Genomic DNA, 23,315 nt, shown 5'->3' with positions numbered 1-23,315 from the left:
ACTGTGTACCCTAGCTTGTCGTGCATTCTTTCCAAAAATCGGGAGTTTTTTCAAATGCTGCAGGACGCGGGAAAAATTGTTAAAAATCGGGACCTTGTTTTGCTTCCACATGACTTTCTAGTGTAACAGGATCCTTTAACAACAAAAATAATTAAACCGTACTTGACTTGAGCCAGCTGACTCGTAACCTGGCCTGCCCCTGGTTTACAAAGAAGTGTAGTACGAACCTTTAAGACACAACCATCCATTCGACGTGTGAATGCCACCTCCTTGCGAGAAGTGTTCTACTGAAGGACAGAATGCTAGAAGATCCTGTCTGTGCCCCCGCTGGCACTGCTGTGGAGCTCAGCAATCGGCACTTCTCCTGCTGACTTGCTGGGGGAGCCGTTGCCGTGCAGGTACCTGCGCGTGCTTGGACGTTGGTTGGTGTGCGCAGTTGTGACGTTTGGAGCTACCCATGAAGCCATCAGCACCCTGTAGGGCAGTGGTTCTCAGCCTTCCTCAGGCCGCGACCCTCGCCTGCAGTTCCTCATGTTGTGGTGACACCCCCCCCCCAGCCATAAAATGATTTCTGTTGCTACTTCATAGGTGTAATGTTGCTACTGTTAGGAATCAGGTGACCCCTGAAAAAGGGTCGTTAGACTCCACCCCACCTCAAAGGGGTCATGACCCACAGGTTGAGAACCCTGCTGCAGCCGAGGGGTGCGCAAACCTGGAGATGGAAGAGGCAGCCCTGGGCCTCACAGCAATTTAAAAGTTATTTGAGCCTTAATTATATGTTTACAAGCAAATGAATCCACCACTGTCTGAGTAATCCTTGGTTTGTTTTCATTTTCCGCTTTTGCCTTGCGTGACCCGGGCTGCAGTCTGTCGACCCTGCTCTAAATAATGAGCTTGTTTCTCCCCCCAGATTTCCCCCAATACTTTTCTTTGCAACAATACTGTTCTTTGGTTCATCTGTGCTTTGGTTTTAGAAAGGTGGAGAGACACGATCTGCATTTATTAGGAAACCATGTCAAATTCTCCCTGTTTCTGAAACTGCGAAGATGTGCATGACAGAGAACTCGCTTGTCCTTTTTTAGCCCTGCACAGGCCTGCTTACACTTCCCCTTTGTATTGTATCAAAACGTAGTCCCAGTGCATGTTCTCAAGTTCATCAGTACAGAGGCCTGCCCCGAGAGGAGTCCAGAGTTGGGTTTCATGGCAGGAAGCTTTGTGAGCAACATGGAATTCAAGGAGGTGACAGCTTTGGGCCTCACAGCGTCTGTGAATATGTGAGACAAAGAAAACAACGATACAACCAAGTGTGCTTTTCAGTTCTATCATCAGTAAACCTCTAAATCAAAAGCATCGAACATTTCTAAGCGTCATAAAGGAGGGGAAGGAGTTCTCGCAATCGAATTAATTTGCTTTGATTGCCTCTGATAAGATCTCAATATTGAGAATTGCTCAGTAATTTAATAATGCACACATATATCTTGGCAGTGATCATCTTGCCACTGCTTGATCGCTTCATTCTCGCCACTTGGAATAAGTGGGCTGGGGCGCCAGGGGCTGAGTAGGCATGCCCGTTGTAGTGGGGAGGGCCCCACGGGTGAGCCTGCTTCAGGCAGCACCGCACTGAGCCCCTGCCACGTCCTCTCTGCCGCCCAGAGACGCCGCTCTGGTCTGGAAGCCACAACTCTAGAGGGGCAATCTGGTGTCTCTTCCCTAGGCTCCCGGGGCCTTTGGAAAACTAACCAGGGCAGGTGGGGTCATTGGTAACCCGCTGCTTCTGTTCTGTTACCCACAGCTTTTTTTTAACCTGATTTTACCAGATGAACTCTCTGATGAGGAATTCATTAAACTACAATACAATCTTTCTTTGAAACCCAGAGCTGGTGTAAGGTGAACACCTGTCAGACGAGGAATACTGAAATGTTTGCCACTAGCAGGGAATGATAGAAAAGTGGGGAGGCTGCACCTGCCAAGGGCGGAAAATTGGGAAGACCTGGAAAGACTGGGCTCTCACAGGCTTCCCCGGATGCTCCTCTACATGACAGGTTCCATGTCTGTAGAATGATGATAACGAACCCACCTCCCTGTGCTTCCTGGAAGGTTTTTATTTTGGGTTTTTTTAAAGATTTTTTTGTTGTTTTTTAGCTGGTGTTCGAGTGTGATTTTCCAGAGCAAATTCATTTCCCATTCAACACGTGATCCACATTTTGTCTCATCAGGTTTGTTGCCACCCCTGGACATCACAGCACAATCCCCGCCTCCTACCTGGGGGGCCTGTTTCCATTTTGCGTCCATCTTTCCTGCCTTCCGAACTCTGGGGAGGCAGATGCTTTCCTGTTGCTTCTGCTGCTGGACTGTTGTCATGGAGCTGCTCTGTCGTTGTGTCTTTAAAGGCCTGTCTTTTGTTTGGCTCAAAGGTGGTTGCCGGAAATGGCTTCTGTTCCAACTTCGAAGGGTGTCCACAAGCCGCCATCTTGAAGGCTCTGCCGGTCTCTAAACTAGACCACTAAACTGTCTCCTTTGTGCATTTGAATATTGTCTATACTATTCCCCGATTCTGCCCCGCACTTTCTATCATAATCCTGATCGGGGTGGTTGATGGTGGCAAGCAGGCCCCGGCTAGCCCTTTCTCAGCCTAGTAGAGCTGGTCATCTATGGTCCTTGGCACTAAGGAATTCCTGAGTCTTTGCTTTTCTTCACTTTTTCCTCTGTACGGAAAGAGACCAGGCCCTGTACCTTAGATGGCCACTTGTGCCTGCTTTACGAACCCGTTGCTGCTCATCCCAAGTAGGAGCTGGGACACTGTACACAAGTTTATATAAGTTGTTATAATTAGATTCCAATCAACCCAGATGTCCCCGGAGACTCCCACCCTGACCGCTCAAGTCCCATGGCTCAGTAGCTCGCGGTATTTAGTGTGGGCTAAGAAGTTTGCATGACTTTGCCCCCTCTGTGCTTACTAGACACCTGACTGTATTTATAGCACATGTGAATACCTATGTAGAAATACCCTCTGACGACCCTCTATCTGCTTGTGGGTGAACGCCCATATGCCATTGCGTGCCTGTTCGGCTTACAGATCTCCCTGTGGATCAGCTTGAAAAATGTTGTTGCTGCAGGACCGTGTACATGAACTCTCTACCTTCTGATGGCGTGGCTTGATTGGGCAGCACTGCCCTTCACCCAAGTTACTACAAGCCTACTATCTAGTTTGGGCTTGGGAGTAGGGATAACTCTGAGGATGGCGTGGGGCCGGGCAGTACTGTTGTTCTTTCTGTTGTACGTAGGGTCACTGTGGGTTGGAACTGACCCCATGACAACCACAAAACAACAACGATCGAGTTAGTGCCTTGTAAGGTTCTGATCTGAGCAGGGATGTAAATCATTTAGTCCAGTGCCCAGTGCTTTATACATGATAGCTGCTATTAAGGTGAGGTTGCAGGGTTTTATTTTTGTTCATTTTATTCTTATTTTTATCATTAATTTGACCAGCATCCTCGCCCTCCGGAGGCAGGTTTCGCCCACGTGTTAAGCTGTGTAACTAACTGGGAATGATGACACAGCAATGGTACCACCCAGGACTCCAGGACAGGCTTCCTTTGCTGCCCTGTCTGCAGCTTCCCATCAGGGAGCAGACTGACTGACTCTCGGGCTCATGACTACACATTTTGGCTCACTGGTTGATCTCTCTGTCTCTGTCTCTCTCTTTCATTTTAGGGTTTCACTAAGATCAATGCCTTCAACTGGGCGAAGGTGCGGAAGCTGAGCTTCAAAAGGAAGCGCTTTCTCATCAAGCTTCGCCCTGACGCAAACGTAAGTGGCCCACAGAGAGGGAGAGACCCCACACAGACTGATGGATGCTCAGGCAGAGCTTGTGCTGAGAGTCGGCCATGTGCCCCCACCCCCAGGAGTGCTGTGAAAATTAACCCTGGATTTCAGAGCAGGTGGAGGTGCTGGGTGAACAGCACAGTGAACTTAATTAATGTCACTTAGGAGCTAGGGTGGTGCTGGGGGCTAGGTGTCGGGCTGCTAACTGCACGGTTGGTGGTACCAATCAACCTGCTGCCCTACTGGAGAAAGATGAGGCTGTCTGTTCTCGAAAAGATTTCCAGTCCTGGAAACCCTGCGTAAAGTGGAGTGACCCCAGATTCCACTGTCTGCTACCTTGACCTTGGACCAGCAGCTGGTGTGAGTTGAAGGACCTGTAGTATATTAACTGTTCCATGAAAGTGAGTTGAACTGAGCCCTTTGTGCTGCTGTGTGGGCTAATTAGCTGTTGTGTTCCTTCTCGCCATATAAACCTATGGTTTTGTTTCTCTAGAGAACCCTGCCTAGCACAATTACTACCAAGAATGGGGTAGAGGCAGCATTCTCTGTAATGTTTTTGTTTGTTTGTTTCTGTTTTTATTCATTCTCGTAATGTTAGGCCTAATCAGGCGGGAGAACCAATTCAGGACCCCCATATTTATCATCTTGTTTCTTAGGCATGGCAGTGGGTAGGTTTTAGATCTATACAGGGGAAGATTATTGAAGCAATATCCCATTATGAACTTATGTATACTTATCACATACACACACACACAGTTACCAGGAAAACAAAAACCTTCTGAATGGCTGTACTCAGAGATCCATCTGCGACAAAGGCCAAGCACAGAAGGTGCTCAGGGAGCAGATCATTCACCTGCTGACAAGCAGCTTGACATTTCTAGCCTTGGCTCTATAGAGCCTTGTCAGCATTCTGCCATTTCTAGGCACACCCTTGCCAACTCAGCAACTACCCTGAAACTCAAGGCCCTGCTGTTGCCCCGGAAACTCTGACTGCACATTCTCACGGGCAGCTGGCTCCTCCTTGAGGACTGATGCTATTGGGGCTGATGAATCAATTTTGACTCTTCCAGCCCCAGTGTCAGAGTAGAGCTGCCATAAGGGGATTCCCAGCCTGTCGTCTTCCCCGAAGGAGGATGACCACCTGGCCTTTCTCCTGAGGAGAAGATGGGTGGGCTTGAACCAACAACCTTTCAGTTAGCAGCTGAACCTTTAAACCTTGGACCCCAACGATCCTTTTGACTTCCCAGAAAATCCCAAAAAGAGTCTGTTCACACCAGACCTGGGCCAGGGAAGGCAAGAACAGCATCTTCTCCATCACCTGGAAATGGAGAATAAAAAGGAGAGGTGAATGACATATCCCTGGCGTCTCCAGCCAGAATTTCCGAGTACTTTTTCCCAGGACAGGATTATAATGGGCAGCATTGGCTTATTGTGTAGCAACAGTATGGATTAGATAGGGTCTTTGGGTCCTACCTAGGAGCCAAACCCTTTTGATACGTCCTTCTCTTTGCGTTTAAGAAGCTGACTTACAAATGAAGACGCGCAGCCCAGTTTGTTTTGTGAGTTGAGACTGCCCAGGTCTGCGAGATCTCCACAACTAGTGGGACTGCTGCGTCTGTGATGGGTTGGCACTGCTTTTGTTAATGTCATATGGACATCAATCAGGAGCAGTCGGTCCTGGGAATAGAAAATGTCCATGTTCCCTTGTCAGAATCGCAGTTTCGTTCTGAGAGCGATACTCTGTGCTCCGGAAGAGAGGGAAAATCATGTTTCGTTTCCTGTATGGTTCCCAAGGCCACCATGGCTGTCTCCTGCAGAACAGCCTGAGGAGCCATCTCCAGTGGGCACGACCCACGAGGCGGACCTCAGAAAGATGTGTGCTTCCGTCCCAGGGAAGAGGCCGAAAGGGACTTTGGATAGTTGGAGTTGTTCTGCTGCATCTTTTTATTTTTCCTTAGAAGGAACTGTAAGCCAAGTAAGCGTAATTTGTTGATGAATTCTGTCCAAAGAAATACGATCACTTCCGCAGGATATATGCCACTCTCTTCTTTCAGTCCTGCTCAGGAATGCCCCGGGGCAGAAGCGCTGTCTGTTTAGTGTAGCCTGCGCTGTCGGGTCAGGAGTGCTGATGATATAGGGTTGCAAGTGGGCTGCTCACTGCGGTTCCAGCAGAGTGAGACCATCGCCTCTCCGAGGGAGCGCCATGCAGCTTTTACTCCCATGAGGAGCGACAGCCCGGGCCTCCCGGGGCACTGCTCTAGCGTTGCTAAGAATCAGCATCAACGCGATGGCAGGGCGTGAGTGAGAGCGAAAGAGAGAGAGAGAGAGAGAGGCTGCCGGATTGTAGACGATTAAAATTGTCTTGGATAAGTCATTTCCTCTCCCTTTCCTCCTCGTTCCTATGTGAGACGCTGCGTGTGATGGGAAAACACAGTCATGTTCTCTCTTTCGCAGAGCTCCTACCAGGACACCCTGGAATTTCTGATGGCCAGCCGGGATCTTTGCAAGTCCTTCTGGAAAATCTGTGTTGAACATCATGCCTTTTTCAGACTCTTTGAGGAGCCCAAGCCAAAGCCAAAGCCGGTGCTCTTTACTCGAGGGTCATCCTTTCGGTTCAGGTAAGGGTGCCCCGTCACATCCGTGTCATCTGCCTCACACACAGCGGTGGCTGCCACTTTCTGGATAGCTGTCACCACGGTGTTACAGCTGTCGGGGAAACAGCTCTCAGGAAGGTTTGCTTGGTAGTCCTAGCAGGCCCTTTACATTGTCTTTGTTCTGTGTGTGCATTTGAGCATCAACCTGTCCCAGAATCAGGCTTCTCCATGGAGAATGGTTTTTCCCATCTCTGTTGAAGCTCATCTCTGTTAATATCCAGGTCATAGACAGAATGAAACACAGGCCTGCCCACCATCGACTCACTTAATTCTTTCAACAAGTCTATGGGTACCTCCCAGAGGCCAAACGCCATTTCAAGTATCGGGGGAGTACAACGGTGAACACCATTATCCCCACTGTCCTGGAAGTTAGAGGCACTTGGGATGATTGCTTAATAACCAAGCACACAATTATTACGTGGGTTGAGTTCACTGGTCACTGTCCCACCGTAAAGGAAGGAACTAGCAAGAGTTTGCATGGACATTAAAGCCCAGATTCTCGCAGGCTAGCTGAGAAACCCCACACCTCTCCCATGATGGAAGGGGAGGGGAGCCAGTGATGCTGACAAGCTTGGGTTTGTGTGCTGAGATGAGAATGTCTTGGTGTCTTCTCTTTCTTCCCTTTCTGGTCGTCATTTTCAGCGGTCGGACTCAGAAGCAAGTTCTCGACTATGTGAAAGAAGGAGGACATAAGAAAGTGCAGTTTGAAAGGTAAGAGAGACCTGGCTGCTATTTGTGACCAGACAAGAGCCATGTCCTCCGGGTAAATTGTCGTTCCTTGCTGCTAAATATCCCTTCCCCCAGGCTCAGAGTTTAGCGAATGATCGTGGGATCGAAGCTTTGCTTCACAGTCAACCTTGGCAAGGTTGTTTCCGGCAGGAACTTGTCCCAGGACTGGAGTGTCAGGTGGGATGAGAAAGAGACTGATGAGAGGACAGGTGCAGAGAGATGAGAGATCGAGTAGAAGGCACAAGAGGGGCAGGAGACAATTCCGGGGATCCTTACGAGAGGCTGAAGAATCCGTTTTCAACTCATGGCGGTAACATGTGACAGGAGTAGAACTGCCCCCTAGCTTTTTTCAGGGTGTCATTGTTTCTTGGAAACAGATCACCTTGTCTTCTTTCTCAGATGCCTTCGGTGGGTTGGAAATGCCAGCTGATCAGTTGGCAATTGAGTGGGTCACGGTCAGGTTGCCAGGGCGCCTCTCTTAGGGGTGAAGTGCAATTAAAAACTTATTCACCAGTGAGTGCTGAAGTGTTCAGGATTTAAACAGAATGTGTGGGGGTTTTTTAATCATTGGGAGCTCATACAACTCTTATCACAATCCAGCCATACATCCATTGTGTCAAGGCACATTTGTACAATGGAGTGTATTTCTATGGACTTTTTAGTCAAATAAAGTTCGGATAAGAGTTGTTCTTGTTACTGTGCCAGCACAGTACTGATAGCTGTTCCTGCGTGCCGGGCACTGTCCCAGGTGCCTGAGTCTTCACCCCTGCAGTCTGAGATTGCGACAGTCTTAATTCCTCCTTAAAGATGGAAAACTTGAAGTTTCTCAAAGAGATTAGTGAGGCAGTGCAGTGACTCGGCATTATTTCATGTATACATTTTGCACACCTTCCCCAAAACACACACGCTTCTTTTGACGCATTTAAACATTTCTGTAAGGTACAGAAAGGCATCCTGGGGTCATAATGCGTTGGGCTGCTAACCGCGAGGTCAGCAGTTTGAACCCTTCAACTGCTGTGCAGGAGAAAGCTGAAGCTACCGGTTCCTGCCAAAACTTTGCGGCCTCAGCCCTGTGCCACCGAGTGGGTCTGAGTTGGAATCACTTGATGCCAATGGATGGACAGGAAATACAGAAAACAGCACGAATATATACCCATGCTCTCGTTGCTTAGAGGCAACACCTATTACAGCTCTAAAATGTTTTTTTTATTCTTTCTTTGCCCCTTTTATCTCTAGTTATCATGGTTGCAGATGTGGCTAAAACCCCCTTTAACAACAGCAACGGAAAAGCCCTGCCACCATCACCAAACCCAGCTCACTGCCCTCCAGCCCCTTCTGACTCATGGCAACCCTGTAGGACAGGGTAGAGCTGCCCCTGTGGGTTTCTGAGACTGTCACTTCTTATAGGAGTGGAAAGCCTCGTCTTTTCCCTGAGTTACAGCTTGGTGGTTTCAAACTGCGGACCTTGTGGTTAGCAGCCCAAAGTGTCACCACGGTGGCACCTAGGCTCCCACGTCACCAACAAAGCAAAAAGGACCGTTGTCCTCCAGTGAGTTCCAACTGCTGGCAACCCCGTGTGTGCTCCGTCGGGCTCCCAGGGCTGGACTCTTTCAGAAGAGATCCCCAGGCCTTTCTTCCGAGGTTCCTCTGGAAGGGTTTGAACCGCTATCCTTTTGGTTAACAGTTAAGCACTAACCCACAACCCCAATCCAGGAGCCCCTCTCTTAAACTCCAGCTCCTTCATTTCCTCCTCCCATCTCCAAAGCAACGGCAGATCAATTTATGCTACTGCTTTTGTCCAGAAACAATATATAGTTTTAATTTGCCGTACAGTATACAGTGTTGCCTTGCTTGTGTGTGTCCCCTACCCCACCCGCCCTGTAGATAGGCAGTATCAGATTGCAGTAATTCTGCATCTTGCTTGTTTAACCCCACCCCGTTTTGGAGAAGCATGTTAAGTGTAGTCTCAGGCAGCTATTACATTTTCCCTTCTCATTGTCCCTACTACCGTATATACTCATGTATAAACCGACTTATTCAGCACATTTTTAAATGCCGTTTTTGTGGTAAAATTAGGTGCCTGGGCTGATAGTCGGGTCGGCTTATACTCGAGTGTATACGGTCATAAACATTCAAGCTGCTTTGGCATTTTGTTTGGTTTTGTTTTTGCGGAAAGGACGGTGCCACTCCAGCCGCCCTTGGGCATGTCTGCAGCCATTCGCCTGGCACACATGCAGCAACATAGCGCACAGGCAAGGTCTGGTGTCCCTTGTTTGGATATGACAAATCCCATTGTTTTCCTGGGTGTGGGTAGTGATTATCTACCCAGTGTAAGATGCAGATGTTCCGAGAGCTTTTTTTCTATATGAATTTGGAGTGTTTTGATGAAAAGCTTATCCATATATTAGAATTTAAATCTCTCATGTATTATATAATGTCTTGGGTTTGAGTGCTTGAGGTTGTCTTAATGCTGTCGGGTGGGGGGAGAGGCAGTAGGCTGAGGATGTGAGCAGATAAAGAGGACTTCATGGTAATGGAAAGAATTCCTTCTTTTGAATCGATACGGTCATTCATAGAGGATACCTTGTCATTACTGCTTCTAGCATTGAACTAGAAATAGCCACCCCAAATGACACTCACCATCACTGAGTGACCCTAATAGGACAGGGTACAACTGCCCCGTGGGTGTCTGAGATTATAACTCTTTACAGGAGTAGAAAGGCCCGTCTTCCTCCCACAGAGCAGCTGTGTGTTAGTCTGGGTGGACTAGAGAAACAAATTTATAGACATCCATACGGGTATAAGAAAGAGGTTTATAGACGAGAGCAATTGAATATTGAGAAAATGCCCCAGCCCAGTCCAGATCAAGTCCATAAATCCGATCCAACATTAGGCCTTATGTCTATAAAGTCCTCTTCAGACTCACAAAACACATGCAGTGATGCCGAATGCAGGACGATCCCAGGCCAGTGGTGGAAAGTCTTGTGGATCCAGTGGTGGTGGAGGCATCTCAGCGCTGGCAGGGTCTCCACGTTGCTCTTTCAGCTCCAGGGCTCCATGTGTCTTATCAGCAAGCATTCCTCGCCTCGCAAGGACGTGAGCCTGTGTCCCGCCTCCAGCGAGCTATTTAGTGCCTCCAAATGAGGTTGTTAAGCTGTGACCTGATTGACAGGCTAAACTCCACCCCTTCACTCTTATCTCACATTGACAACAGATGATGTCACCACCACAAGCTGGTAGTTTTGAACTGCTGACCTTTCATTTGGCTTGGCAGCACAACGCATAGCTCCCCTATGCCATTTGGGCTCCAGGTCTAAAATAATTATCCCAAATACATGAGTTGATTTCATATGCTTGGACCATATCTTATACATAACTTGAAGCCGGTGCGGCTCTGGCCAGCCTCCCTGCTCAGTGACTTTTTGAGATATTGCTGAATTATTGTTCCTTTAAACCACTGGAAGCAGATCGGGGTGGGGTGGGGGTGTGCCTTAGAGAGGGCTTCCTCGAGGTTTAAGGGACCCCAAGCGCTACAAGTGCTAGGAGAACTGGAGAGGACGGTCAGTCGGCTCCCCAGTATCAGTGGTCACATCCCATTGGGTGGCGTGCTTATTGCCGAAGGCCGCAGGGCTTACTAGTAAAGAAACTTGGTGCTTGCCCTCTTGCTGTCATGCAGGTGTGGTCGGGCGGAATTTAACACCTGGTTATCACGTGGTCTCCCTGTGGCCCTTCTCGGAGTTGTCGTCTCTACTGTTTCCCGCTTTCTTTCTGATTGAGGCTTTTCTGTGTGACTTTGTTGTTGGTTTTGTGGTGGCTTCGGCAGTCTGGTTGTGTTTTGTATGCTTTCCTGCATACCAACTCCAGGGTGGGTGAATCTATAGAGGCAGCAACTGGATCGATGGTTTCTTGGGGGCGTGGCAGGGGCGCTGGGAGGAAAGAGGGAGCTAATGAGTGCCCGAAAGGAGAAAATGTTCTAAAACTGACTGTGGTGACGGTAGTACAACTCTTCTCGGCACGGGCGAACTGTTGTCCGGTATGTGTTGTCGTGTGCAAGCAGAACTGTTAAGAAAATACAACTCTGCTCACACTGGCTCTCTCCGGTGCTCTCTCCCAGGAAGCACAGCAAGATCCATTCCATCCGGAGCCTCGCCTCGCAGCCTCGGGAAGCGAACGCAGAAGTGCCAAAACAAGTGAGTAAGGGCGATCGACGACGACACCCCACCCCACCCCACCCCCCACCCCCGAGCCCCCTTCTCCGCACACTCCCTCTCCTGAGCGGACCCAAGCTTTCCTGGTCCTCTGGCGTGACTGCCGGGACGGTCCCAGACCAGGGCCCAGCAGGCATAGGTTTGGTGCTGGGTGCCCAGTCCTGCAGCTGGCTTCCAGCCACGGTCCAGCTGGGGGTGGTCTGAGCCCCAGAGAGGCTTGCTCTGTGGGCCCAAGCTCAGGGCTGCAGGAGGCAGGGCGGGCATGGAGGAGAGCCAGCAAAGGGGACTGGCTTGGGCAGGGCAGACTGAGAACAAAGGCAGGCGGGGTAGCTCCCGCTGGGTGCCCCGCTCAGGACCTTTTTTGGCATGGAACTGGGCAGTGGGTTCCCGCCCCGGCTTGTGTTCCAGGGCAGTGCTCGCAAATGGAAGCAAGAGGCATTATCAACTGAGCTCGGAGGGGGAGCGGGGAGCGGGAGCTCGCTCTTCCTGGCCTCCATTTGAGTGGCGTTCCAGGGTTTTCTCTGAGCAGGAGTAAGAACTTTGCCGGAGAAAGAGTTCATCATGTGGGTTTTTTCCCTTTTCTTTTGTAATGTTTTTTAAGTCCTTTGCCTATCCATTTTATGCGTAGAAGTGTAAGCAGAGGGATTTTATGCTTGCTTCTCCTGAAATTTGCGCCAAGTTGTTCTTAAGAGGCCTGTGACGACTGTCCGTCATCCTCTCGCTGACCACGGTTGCTCCTGAGACCTCTCTGGATTGGCAGGGCCCTTCGGTTCCGTAGAAGCTGAGGAAATGGAAAATGGGAGCGCAGCCCAGCAGAGACAGTGCCCATCACCCTGCTGGGGGCACACTTCCTGCCAGAGGGGCGCCCAGGGAGAGGCCCTTTATTCGCGTGTCCTCTCCATGAGCTCCAGGGGGATGCTGTTATGTTTCCACTCTGACTCCGGTCCTTCCTCCATGGCGCTGGTGTAACCGCCTCCCTTTTCTTTTCGTCTCCCTCTGTCCCTTTCTCTCCCTCCCCCACCCCCAGTCTCCGACGAGCGCCAGCCTGACGCGTGGAGAAGGTGCAGAATTGCCAAGAGGCCTGAGCTGCCAGCCGGAAAAGGAGCACACAGGGCCCGCCGAGGAGCCGGGGCCCCCACGAAGCCCGTCTCTGAAGAAGAGCCCCCTGGGGACCAAGCAGGCCGATGGCGCCGTTGTGGTGACACTGGAGGAAGAGGAGGCGGCCGGTCAGGACAGGAGCCAGCAGAGCAAACCTCGAGCCCAGCACCCCAGCACAGGTCCAGCATCCAGGGCTGCCCGCGGCAGCAGTACTTCCATCCCTTTCATTGACTGCAGTGACGTAGATAGTGAATGCGATCTTCTCAGAGAACACGCGTCCCAGTCACGGTCCCAAACAAATGACAATTATGAGGGTGATTTGACCAGTGGTGTTTATCTGCTCTCCCGGGAGGAGAGGCCAACACAGGCTAGGCACAGGGCATCCCTTCTCTCTGTAAAGTCCTCCCGGCTGCCTTCCCAAGAATTCATTGATGACGATTCGGCAGACCTAACCTTTGATATCAGTGGGAGCCCCAGACTCCCAAGGCACAGCTCTCTGATCGATGAAATGTTCCGGGGCTCGGGTGATCGCAGCCCCCTGGCCACCCCACTGTCTCCCAGCAGCAGAAGCTCAAGTCCCAGTATGAGTTGGGACAGGACTGGGTCTCAGGGGTATGTCTCCGAAAACGGACACGACTGTAGAGAGAGGAGTGTGGGAGACATGACACTCCCGGGCGGGGGTCCCAATGATGGCAGCTGCTCCCCTGTCCTGCAAAGACCCTACTTGCGGAACCTGCCTAGCCGGTACAACAAGTCAGAGACAGACCCTCTCATCCTTAGCCAGGTGGCGTCGACCCTGGAGGAGACCGAGGTGTTGGATGGCCAGGAAAAGGGGGGACTGGCCACCCTGGCTGCCTCAGGGGCCCGGCTGCTGGCTAATGGCTCCCCTCTTCTGGGGCCGAGCCCCAAGCCGCCTACCATGCAGCCAGTGTGTACCAGCAACATGGTAGACCAACTGGCTCCCCTCCATATGACCGAGGGATCCACCAGCAGTGGGCCTGAATCCAGCGATTCAGACCCCGACCTGGCAAATCCCCCCATCCAAACCCTAGCATTTGGTACCCCAGCCATGCTGAGGTCCCCTTCCACGCCCCGAAGTAAGAAGCCCCTGGGCAGCCTGTGTCTGAGAGAGGAGGCAGAGGAGGATGAGTGAGGAGGCCAGAAGGCAAGCCCCCAGCTGCCGGTGACCTGGGCTCATTAGTTCAGGCTTGCAATACAGTTGACCCGTCCTAATGGCTCTGATTGCTGAATCAGTCCTTCTTAGAGGAAGTCTGGGGCACTTGTTTGCACACAGGGGCTTGCTTTCCAAGAAAACATGGGCAAGATAAACAGCAAGACATAATGACCAATGACCAGGAAGCCTGTCTATCTTACCGGTGGAAGGCCAGCAAAGAACAGTTCATTCTCAATCTGATCATGTGCGTAGTATGTTGTAGTTACGTGGACATTTTCTGTGTATGTTCAGTTCTGTAGACAGATGGCTCTCCTGCCGTTTAAGCATTTGGACCGAAATATCCTTGAGACATCCCAGGCAAGGTGTTGATTGGACTTTCCCCTCATCCCCTCCTCTAAAAAGAGCCTCTTAAAGCAAGGAGCTGACGGAATCCAAGGGGGGAGTGTAAGTCTATTGCTAGCGGAGATCTGACGTCAAGAATAATGACCGTTTTGATGGGAAGAATTTTGGGCTGTTTCTTCTTGCCAGACTTCTTAGGAAATGCTCTGCAGGCGGCCAAACCTTCTGGAAGTGTCATTTGGATGGGCTTGCCAGTGTGCTGTGGGTTTGCATTCATGGATGGCATTGTTAATCAGGTTTGAAGCAGTCCGAGCGCCGCCTCTTGGAACCTCCTGGAGAAAGCCCAATGCCACTGAGTGGCCAGAAGGGGAAAGTCATTCGTTGCTGAAGACCCAGTTGTCCCCAGGAAGTTAGGCCATGGAAGCACGCACCACCTAGTGCTAGGGGAGGCTTGGATGGCTCGGGGCACATAGTGGACATAGCAACTTCTGGATCTTTCTCTGAGCCGGGGTTGGGGTGTGGAGGGAGCTGGTGTAAGTAGTAACAGGTTTGACTTCTTTCTAAATCTTGTCCGCCTTCTTCAGTGCCTTTAACCAAGCATTCCAGTTTTCTAGAGGAAAGAGCCTGGCCTTTGCTCTCTGTGCGTCTTAACTGTAGTGACCCACTGGGATCACCTGGGATTTGTCAGCGCCGCTATGCTGGGTTTCTGGCCCCAGATATGTGGATGGGCTCCCAGACACTGGGGCTCCTGAGTAGCCACTGTCACTTCTCTGCCAGACCAGACTGCCTTCTAGATTCTCCTGTGGCTCGCTTGCCGAGGACACAGAGTGTCACAAATGAAAACCTGCCCCTATCGCTTCCCTGATTGCTGGCTACTTGGCACTTCACCGTCTTCGGTCCTTTGAAAAGATAAACCGTGTCGTTGAAAATGCAGAGATTGGCGGTTCGCACAGGGTCATTGACAAGGGTTGTAGCTAGGGCACCTCCTGGGTGTGTCACCATGCCAGGCTGGCCCTTACTGGGCGCACTGTAGGACTTGTCCCAGAGAAGGGTCCAGCGTGTTTGGAGCTAGAGTGGAACTGGGCCTCTGTGCAGAAGTGTCGATGGGCCTCGAGGCTCACAAAATCAGCTGTCCTCGTGGCATCCATACATCTGTTGTCAAGATTCTGAAGACTGACCCCATTTTCATTCAAACGTTTTTAAAATTTTGCTTTTCTAATCGTTTGATTCATTGCATGATGAGTGAATCAAACTGGTTATTGGCCAGGTGGAAAGATGTCCATTGAGGTATAGCCTGTTTGTGTGCTGCTTTAGGTTTAGATGCTTAACGTTATCCTAGGATTTTTATGTGATAAGGGCCCTTGGGGACCACCGAGGGCAGACTTTCATGTTGCGGATGAGGAGATTTGGTCTGGAAGGCGAAATGAGTGCGCGGTCTCACGGCTCCTGCGCAAACAAGGGGGAACCCAAGCCTTGGTCTCCTGCTTCCTACGCCGTGCGAGGGCTTGTTACACTGCATGAGGTCGTCTTGCACTGCGTGATGTCTTCTTACACGGCGTCTTTGTGAGTCCCGTATTCTAGTTGTAGAGTCTTGTGGAATAAATATAACCCGATTCGGAGACTAAGGATTCTAGACTTGTCCTTAGGCAATCACAGATCCCCAATAGGTGGTATGAATGAATCTCAGCTGCTTGTCTTGGGGGAGAGGGGGGTTGCCGTGATAACAGGTGTTTGTGTCTTCCGTGTAGGACTGGAACGTGAACTTGCTACGGAACCCAATAGTCGTGGGTCAGTTTAGCAGCCGGGGGTGTGAATCCTGTGGCTTATTTCCGGGAGGTGGTTGGTTCCCACGAGTTTTCTTTTGTGCCTTGATCCTTCCTCGTGAGCAGTCTCCTTAAGGAATCCCACTGAACAGAAGCGTGAGCTTGCCCGGCACGGAGTGCAAACCATCCGGGGGAGCACTCTGACGCAGAACCTCGCTGCCACAATGACTTCGCTCTGCGAGATCAGATAAAGAAGTGACTTTCTCGGAAGTGGTTGGAGAGCACAGAGTGGGCTGCCGTCCTGTCGGCGAGACTGTCTGCTTTCACGGAGCAGCTCCGCCTTTGCTTCTTGGTCATGGCTTAGGGAAGCAGCCGCGCTGAAGTAACGGCTGGTGGTGCTCACAGATGAGGAGGTACGGTTTGTTTCCCAACAGTTAGCACGCACATCTGCTAAGTGAAAGGTTGGCGCTTCAGGCCACCCAAGGGCACCGCGGGCGAGAAGGCCTCACAGGCTTGCAGAACAGACCGTCTCAGCAACCCCGAGGGAACCCAGTTGTACCCGGACACACTTGGGGTCACTGAGAGTCAGACTTGACAGAACATTTCTTAGAGCCTGGTGGAGCAAGCCTGACACGTGCTGCACAGAGCGCAGGAAAAGCCGCTCCCTTTACCTTCCCAACGCCCAGGATCTCAGCTCCTGAGAGACTCCCCGAGCCCCATCCGGAAGTCCACAGGCCCCTGAAGTCTCACTGCCAAAGAATGGACAGTTCAAGTGAGATTACAGGTGGACAGCCAGCAGGGTTGGGTGTAGATTGCCAGGGAGCTGTGATTCAAGACCTCAGGATTTGGTCAGATTTCCCAAGGAGTACCTCAAGCCCTGTCAGCCCATTGTTCTAGAACAACAGGTCTCCTGAGCCCTCGACTAAGGTAGTGGTTATTCTGTGGCAGGCAGTGGGACGGTGTCTTGAACTCTCCCACATAAGACAAGAAGCTTATCTAGAAACAGAACCCTTGAAGCCATTCAGGGCGACTGAGGGCCTCCTGGCACCACTCTGTTTCCTTTGAGGGGTGTGATTTTAAAATACGCAAGCCCTGGCCCTTTTGTTGTTGCTTCTGGGGCTGCTTTTTAAGAGCAGAAATAAAAACTTGAGAAATTCCTGCCGCGTGAAGAAATGTACTTAAACAAGCTCCAGAATTTACCATGAATCGCTCCAGCCCTCTGACGGCCATCTGCATGCCACGGACATGTTTTTATTAGCCAGGCATTTAATTAGAGGACGCCTGTGGGCCAGCCTCCCCCTCACCACAGGTGGGATTCATATGGGGAATTTCTCACAAGTTGAGCTCACCACATCGGGCTGCCCTTAAAATGTGAGCAACGCCAATCTTATTCTCGAGGATTTCTTTGAAGATTCAAAGTAAGTTATGCTTTAAGGGGGGTGGGGGGGGATTTAAAGGCAAGCCTTGCGAAACTAAAGCCCGAGCTGAGCTGCTCGAGTTTCTCCCCGAAACGTGTCTGCTAGGCCTGGCATCATTTTAATCTGTTGTAAGCAACCTGTAGAGCAGGAAGGAAAGCAAACAATACAACATTAAAATGGCATTTTAAATGTCGATGAAACTTGTTAACAGGGATACAGACGCCCTTTGCCTAGCTGCGATCAAGATTCATGAGCTCTTCATCATTCAAACCTTGTCCATATTTCGAGACAAAATAGACTGGGGAAAACCCAGCCATTGGCAAGTCATTGAGAGCTAGGTAGATGCAGCCTTACATGACCTGGTCTATAATTTGAGTTTATTTTCTTCTCTCTTGATCACACCTGCACCCTTATTCCGGTTAGCCACATTGAAAAGTTCTCAGGGTTGTATTCCCAAGAAAGCCCCCCCACCCCCATCTTCTCCTGTGTAGACTAAACAGTCCTCCTTTAAGCGTCTGGAGCTTACTCTTAGCCTAGCTTTTCTCTGGTTTTTCGCATTACTGCTAAAGTTTTCAAAGCAAACTGCCAGAACCTGCCTGTGCCACCCCGCATGTAGCTAGCTCTGGTTTCTCTGAACCTTAAAGAGGCAAGTGCTCCCAAACCAGCCCCTGCCCGTAGCTCTGTGCCACTGGACTCCATGGCCAGGTCCCTAAAGGGTGCAGTTGAATGGACATCTCAGAGCAGTAAATGATTAATGACATGTGCTCTGGTGACTTCCAGAGAATTTATCCCAGGCAGGGGTGGAGGGGCTAGGGGTGCTTCGTCCTTGGTAGTCTAATTCCATCTGCTTTTGCTTAGTTGAGTGAAATTAATACAGGGAAAGGGGGTCTCCTTAGAACACGTGTGCGTGCTTCTAGCGCCGGTTGTTGGCGTGTGAAAGCAGACTTGACTCTTAGGCCGAGATTAGCACACGACTTAATGCAGCAACCCCCGTCTTCCTGAAAATAAATTAAAAGTACATGGTGATGGGGCAGAGAGTTGTAGGCATCAAAGAGCCGTGTGTGGCTGTGGGCCGCTTCCTCAAGTGACCCGGAGCAAGCAGAGGGCCGAAACATCGGCTCATAAGTCAGGTGCAGGTGCCGGTTTGGGCAGAGGGGATGGTTTCGTTACCAGGGGGTCGGGGAGCGGGAAAAAGGCCCTGCTTTATAAAACAGCACAGCACTGCAGACAACTAACGAGCATGATTGAAGTCTTGGGCACTGGAACTTCCGCTGCATTGTCTACCCCGAAGTGGAAATAATTGTACAGCCTGACGGACATCGGGAAGAATGGGGACACTCTGGCTTTGTAGTGTCAGACAGGAAGTGGATTCTGATTGGTTCAGGATCATGGGCGTGCCAACTTAGCACTGTCTCTGCCTTCCTGGTCTCTGGAAATTGGCTGTAACCAGGTGGAAGGCAGTTCATTCGCCTGAGGGAGGTTAGGAGGTTCAGGTTCAGGCGGCCCTGCTATGTCTTGGGACAGGTTTCTGTTTGAAAGTAGGAGGATGAAAACAACCGTTGTCCCAGGCTGTCTCCACACCGTGTGTGTGGTTTAGCCTACAGCTCCTAGCTCGTCCAGCATCGTGGCCGGTGATACTGGAAGACACTTGATCTTGCTGCTCGGCCCAGGCACTCATATTCAGAGTGCGCAGGCACAGTCGGAAATCAGTGAAGAAAAGCCAGAGAAGCTGAGGGCACTGAGGAAGGGAGCAGGGCCCACCTGAAAGAGAGAGAGAGAGAGACGGAGGGAGAGAGAGAGAGAGAGAGAGAGAGAGTGAGTGTGTGTGTGTGTGTGTGTGTGTGTGTGTGTTGCCGAAGCATTCTGCAGTGACTGTCTGTACACTCAAGTAGGAAGTGAGGTGGGAGTGGTGCCTAGACTGTTGAGATGGGCGGCGGCGGTGATGGTAGGTGCCTTCAGGTTGGTGCTGGGTCATAGCGACCCTATGTCCCACAGAACTAAATACTGTAGCCCCATGGCTCTTACCCCCCTGGGGAAGCTCCAGTGGTTAAGCGCTTGTCTACTAGCTGGCTGAAAGAATGGTGATGGTACTAAACCTACACAGAAGCGCCTTGGAAGAAAGACCTGGTTGTCTTTTGCCAAATGATCGCAGCCAAGAAAGCCGCATGGAGTAGTTCTACTCTGCCAACAGTCAGAATGGATCTAGCAACTGGTTGCTGTTGGTTTTCCTTCTTATGAGTCTGGGGTGAGCCCTGCTGGTGCTGTCAGCTGGTCTCAGTTCGCAGGTTCGAGCCCACCAGCCGCTCCACAGGGAAGCGAGGGCTGCCTGTTCCCACAAGACTTGCAGCCTCCGAGAGTCCTGTTCGGTTGGGATGGAGGCCGCTATTTGGGGGTTTTGTTTGTACTTGTTTTAATTTATTTTTGCCTTTTCTATAAACCTGGGTGGTTGAGTGGCACCCAAAGAGGTTGGGTCCAGTGGCGGTGTGGTGACGTGGACCTGGAGGCCCACTGGATAGGGGCTAACAGCTCCTTCCTCCGAGCTCCTTTGTAAGAAAGGCAGGGTTTGCCGCCTGCAGCAGCCTGGGAGGGAGACCCAGGGTTGGTTCTTACATGGACATGCTGCCTTCGCCCTGAGCTGAGCTGACAACCCCCGACTCACACCCCCTTCTGCCTGGAAAGGTGACGTGACAACCTGACTAACCAAATTTCACAAGCTTCGCCTCAGTTTATTAACCCGATGCCCATCTGTTCTCTCTATGTGTCTACGTAATACTCTAGGTAGTAGATTGAAAATGTCTAATGCATCATATTAATTTGGAAGTAGAAAAGGCTGGGGACTTCATTCTCATTTTTGTCATTTGTTTAATAAACCTGAGAAAGCATTTTTTTTCTGTTCCATTGTATGCACTGTTTTGTCAGCATGTACTGCTTATCTTGGAGAAAAACCTTTTTAAAAAAATTCCCCTCCCCATCCCCCACCCCCGTGTTCTGTCTTTGCCCACAAGCATGGTGTTCCCCTCTGCCCCCAGCATTGTTGGAGCCCTGTCTGATGTTTTGTTTCTATCCCACTTTGTACTTGGAATACCTGTTTCCTCTGAATGCAGCGATCCTGCTTGCCAGCAAGGTAGCCGTGTGCCTCGGGAGCCGTGGGTGGTCGGGGGCCCATGCTGCACCAAGGGCAGGGCCATGGGAGATGGACAGAAGGGTCTGCCTTTTGGATGGAGGCCCTCGGATGTGAACAGCTAAGGCTGGCCCAGGTTCGCATCCACTCAGAAATACCTTGGAATAAAAGCCTGGAAAACAACAAACCCAAACCCAGCCACTGAAAACCCGAGAGCGCGCAGTTCACTCCAGCCTGCGTGGCCTCACTGTGAGACTAAGCAATCTGCCAGCAACCGACTGATGTCACTTTGGGGTGAGCACTGCCCTCGTTCTGTAGGCCAGGTCCTGGAAGGTGGCAGGGTCGCTGTAGTTGGGGGAGAGGTCTCACTGAAGCAGACAGCCTCTGTGGCGTGAGTTTACAGAGGAAGCTGAGATGGTGCCCAGGGGGTTCTTTCTGTTTGGGCCCGAGCACAGCACGCCCCAGCATCCGACCCACATGTGGGGAGCGGGGTAGACGGGGAGATCCAGGTAAAGCCCTCACCTCACTGAGGCTCGGGGGCTCCTCGTGGTTGTGGGTAGTTTTGACAAGTGCCCCCAATGTAGGCATGCTCCACAGGTACTGTCTGCTTCCCGCGTCTCCCCCCTGCCTCCGGTGCAGTATCTCAAAAAGCATGGGTTGACGCCACGGGGGAGATGGCTGGCTTCCCCAAGAACAATGAGCTTGACCGCTTTCAGTATGGGAAGCCAGGCTCATGTACAATGTGTGCACGGTATTCATCTCTCTCGTTCATCTAGACTGAAGAGGCTTTTACTTGTCCTAACAGGTATCTTGCTGTAAAAACTGTCAATGGTTTAACTGTTCTGCCCCCACCCATGGCCAGAGCTTTGTCCTGAGTACAAGATGATATTTCGCACTGGTACGAAGCACCCTATTGTTTCCCGAACCAAAGGCTGCCACTGCCCCACTAACCACTAACCACCACCAGACGCAAACACGGGAGCCCTTTCCGTCTCTGTCCCCACGGGCAAGCCCGGGCCAGTGCATTCGCTTTCCCTTCTCTGTGAATGGCGCCTCTCTCTCTCTCTCTCTCTCTCTCTCTCTCTCTCTCTCTCTCTCTCTCTCTCTCTCTCTCTGCAAGTGCCATTGCCATTGCTTTTCTGAATCGCTTGGCGATGGCTGCTCAGTTGGTGCTTAGCCGCTTGTACAAGTGTTCTTAAAAGAACTTGGTCTGAGAAGCACGTGTGCATTTTCCTCTGCAACGTAACCCGAAGAGGACAACAGCGCTCGCCCGGTAATCCTATAACCTTATTTCTCAATCAGGTTCTGCCCACTTTTGTCAGAGTCCTTTTGGGGGTGGGAGAGATAAGGGCACGTGAGCCATTTTCGACATCAAACGATGGTGGGCTCTGCCTGTGCCGGAGACTGCCCCGTTATCCAACATAATACTGATCGGTGTTTGATAACAGGCTTTCAAGTGCAGATTCTCTTTAGAGAGATTGCATTGTATTCGCTCTTACCGAGGGATTATGTATGGATCTTTAAAGGGCCTTTTAGGGACAGATGAAAACCTGCCTCTGTTAGGTGTTTCCTGCAGTGCCCTGGAACAATATACCTTCGGGACGCACAGATAGATCCAGCTGTATTTTAGAAGCTGATTACAGGAGACCAAAGATGATTCGGGACAGGTGAACTGTAGACGAAGCCAAGACTGTGAATAACTTCATAACTGTTTTTAATTCTGAAGAGAGGAGCGGAGAAAGTCGTGTTCTCATTTTCATGTATTCGAAGATTATCTTGTCATTCTGTTTTCCATGAACTTTTTGAAGCCCGATGCTCAAAGATGCTCAAGGATGTGCATGCTTAGCCATCAGACGTGGGGGGCACATGTGGAAAACACTGCCTGGTTGTAAAGGGGAAAACAGCAGCCACCTGATTTGAACCCAGATGATGAGCTCATCGGCTAGCTTCGATCCAGCTAAGATACCAGAAATGGCAGCTTTATCTCTCGGCGCGGCGGGGGGCGGGAGGCTAGGAAACGTTTCTCTCCGCAGAACATTGTCGGTTTGTTAAGTTCTTGAAGGTATGATGGCTAGCCCGCGCCTGTGCGCAGTACCCAGGGTGGGTTGGGGGACGAGCAAGCATTTGGCTTGTTGATCCTGGATTGCACCTAAAGGTGCCTGTGCTGAAGCGCTGCCCCGGTGCCGCAGGTGAGGTGCAGCAGGCTGGAAGAAGCATGGATGGATGTAGGAAGCCAGTTGCTGGGCGGGTGATACACTGGGGCTCCCTGATAGAGCTGCGCTCCTGTGCAGCCCTGTCATTGCCTGTGCCGTGTGGATGTGTGCATTTGCGGGGCTTCGAAGGGCAATGAGCAGAGGCCTCCCTTGGGAGCAGTGGGAGCCAGAGCTTTCAGTCCAGGTCCGAGGGCAACATTCCACCAGCCCCACTTCCAGATGGAGGGGGAGGAGAGAAGACTGTGAAGTCATGGGGGAGATTCATTGATCCAAACCATAACTAAAAGCCTAAAAAACCCCACGCAATTTCTTTTTCTTTTTTTTGTGAAACTTCTAAAATAAGAGTGTTTGGGTTTTAATAGAAGCACCCAGGCTTCCAGGGTGGCACAACTAATCCTTCTCTAGTCTCCTTACAGCTCTTTTTCCTGCCCGTTGTCTTACGGTCCAGGTGCTTTTTCAAAGGGCTGTCCACAATTATTTATCTAGAACCCTCTCTTAGTACGGTCGCCGAGTGGAGCAAACAGTTTCTCCTTGGCGGCCAGCTGGAAGGCTGGCAGTTCAACCCCATGGAAGAAAGGCCTGGCGTTCAGCTTCCTGAAAGAGCACAACCAAGACACCCCTCTAGACCAGCCGTTCTCAACCTGTGGGTTGCGGCCGCTCTGGGGGTAGCAAACGACCTTTTCACAGGGGTTTCCTGATTCATAACAGTAGCCAAATGACAGTGATGAAGTAGCAATGAAAATAATGTTATGGTTGGGGGTGGTCACCACCAC

At 50.9% G+C, this 23,315-nt stretch overlaps 1 protein-coding gene across 2 annotated transcripts in view; it reads left to right on the top strand.

The window, feature by feature from the left end:
* Positions 1–23,315, top strand: part of FARP1 (FERM, ARH/RhoGEF and pleckstrin domain protein 1) — a 345,779-nt gene that overhangs the window by 274,575 nt on the left and 47,889 nt on the right. For both annotated transcript variants that reach the window (XM_075563476.1, XM_075563477.1), the window contains exons 9-13: positions 3,715–3,810; positions 6,280–6,443; positions 7,122–7,190; positions 11,323–11,398; positions 12,444–12,693. In XM_075563476.1, the coding sequence (XP_075419591.1) occupies positions 3,715–3,810; positions 6,280–6,443; positions 7,122–7,190; positions 11,323–11,398; positions 12,444–12,693 (655 nt within the window). The remainder of the gene's footprint in view (positions 1–3,714; positions 3,811–6,279; positions 6,444–7,121; positions 7,191–11,322; positions 11,399–12,443; positions 12,694–23,315) is intronic.

The sequence above is a fragment of the Tenrec ecaudatus genome, chromosome 11 (assembly GCF_050624435.1).
Source record: "Tenrec ecaudatus isolate mTenEca1 chromosome 11, mTenEca1.hap1, whole genome shotgun sequence".
Classification (NCBI taxonomy): domain Eukaryota; kingdom Metazoa; phylum Chordata; class Mammalia; order Afrosoricida; family Tenrecidae; genus Tenrec; species Tenrec ecaudatus.
The sequence above is the reverse complement of the archived record's forward strand: the minus strand, read 5'-3'. Positions and strand labels throughout refer to the sequence as shown.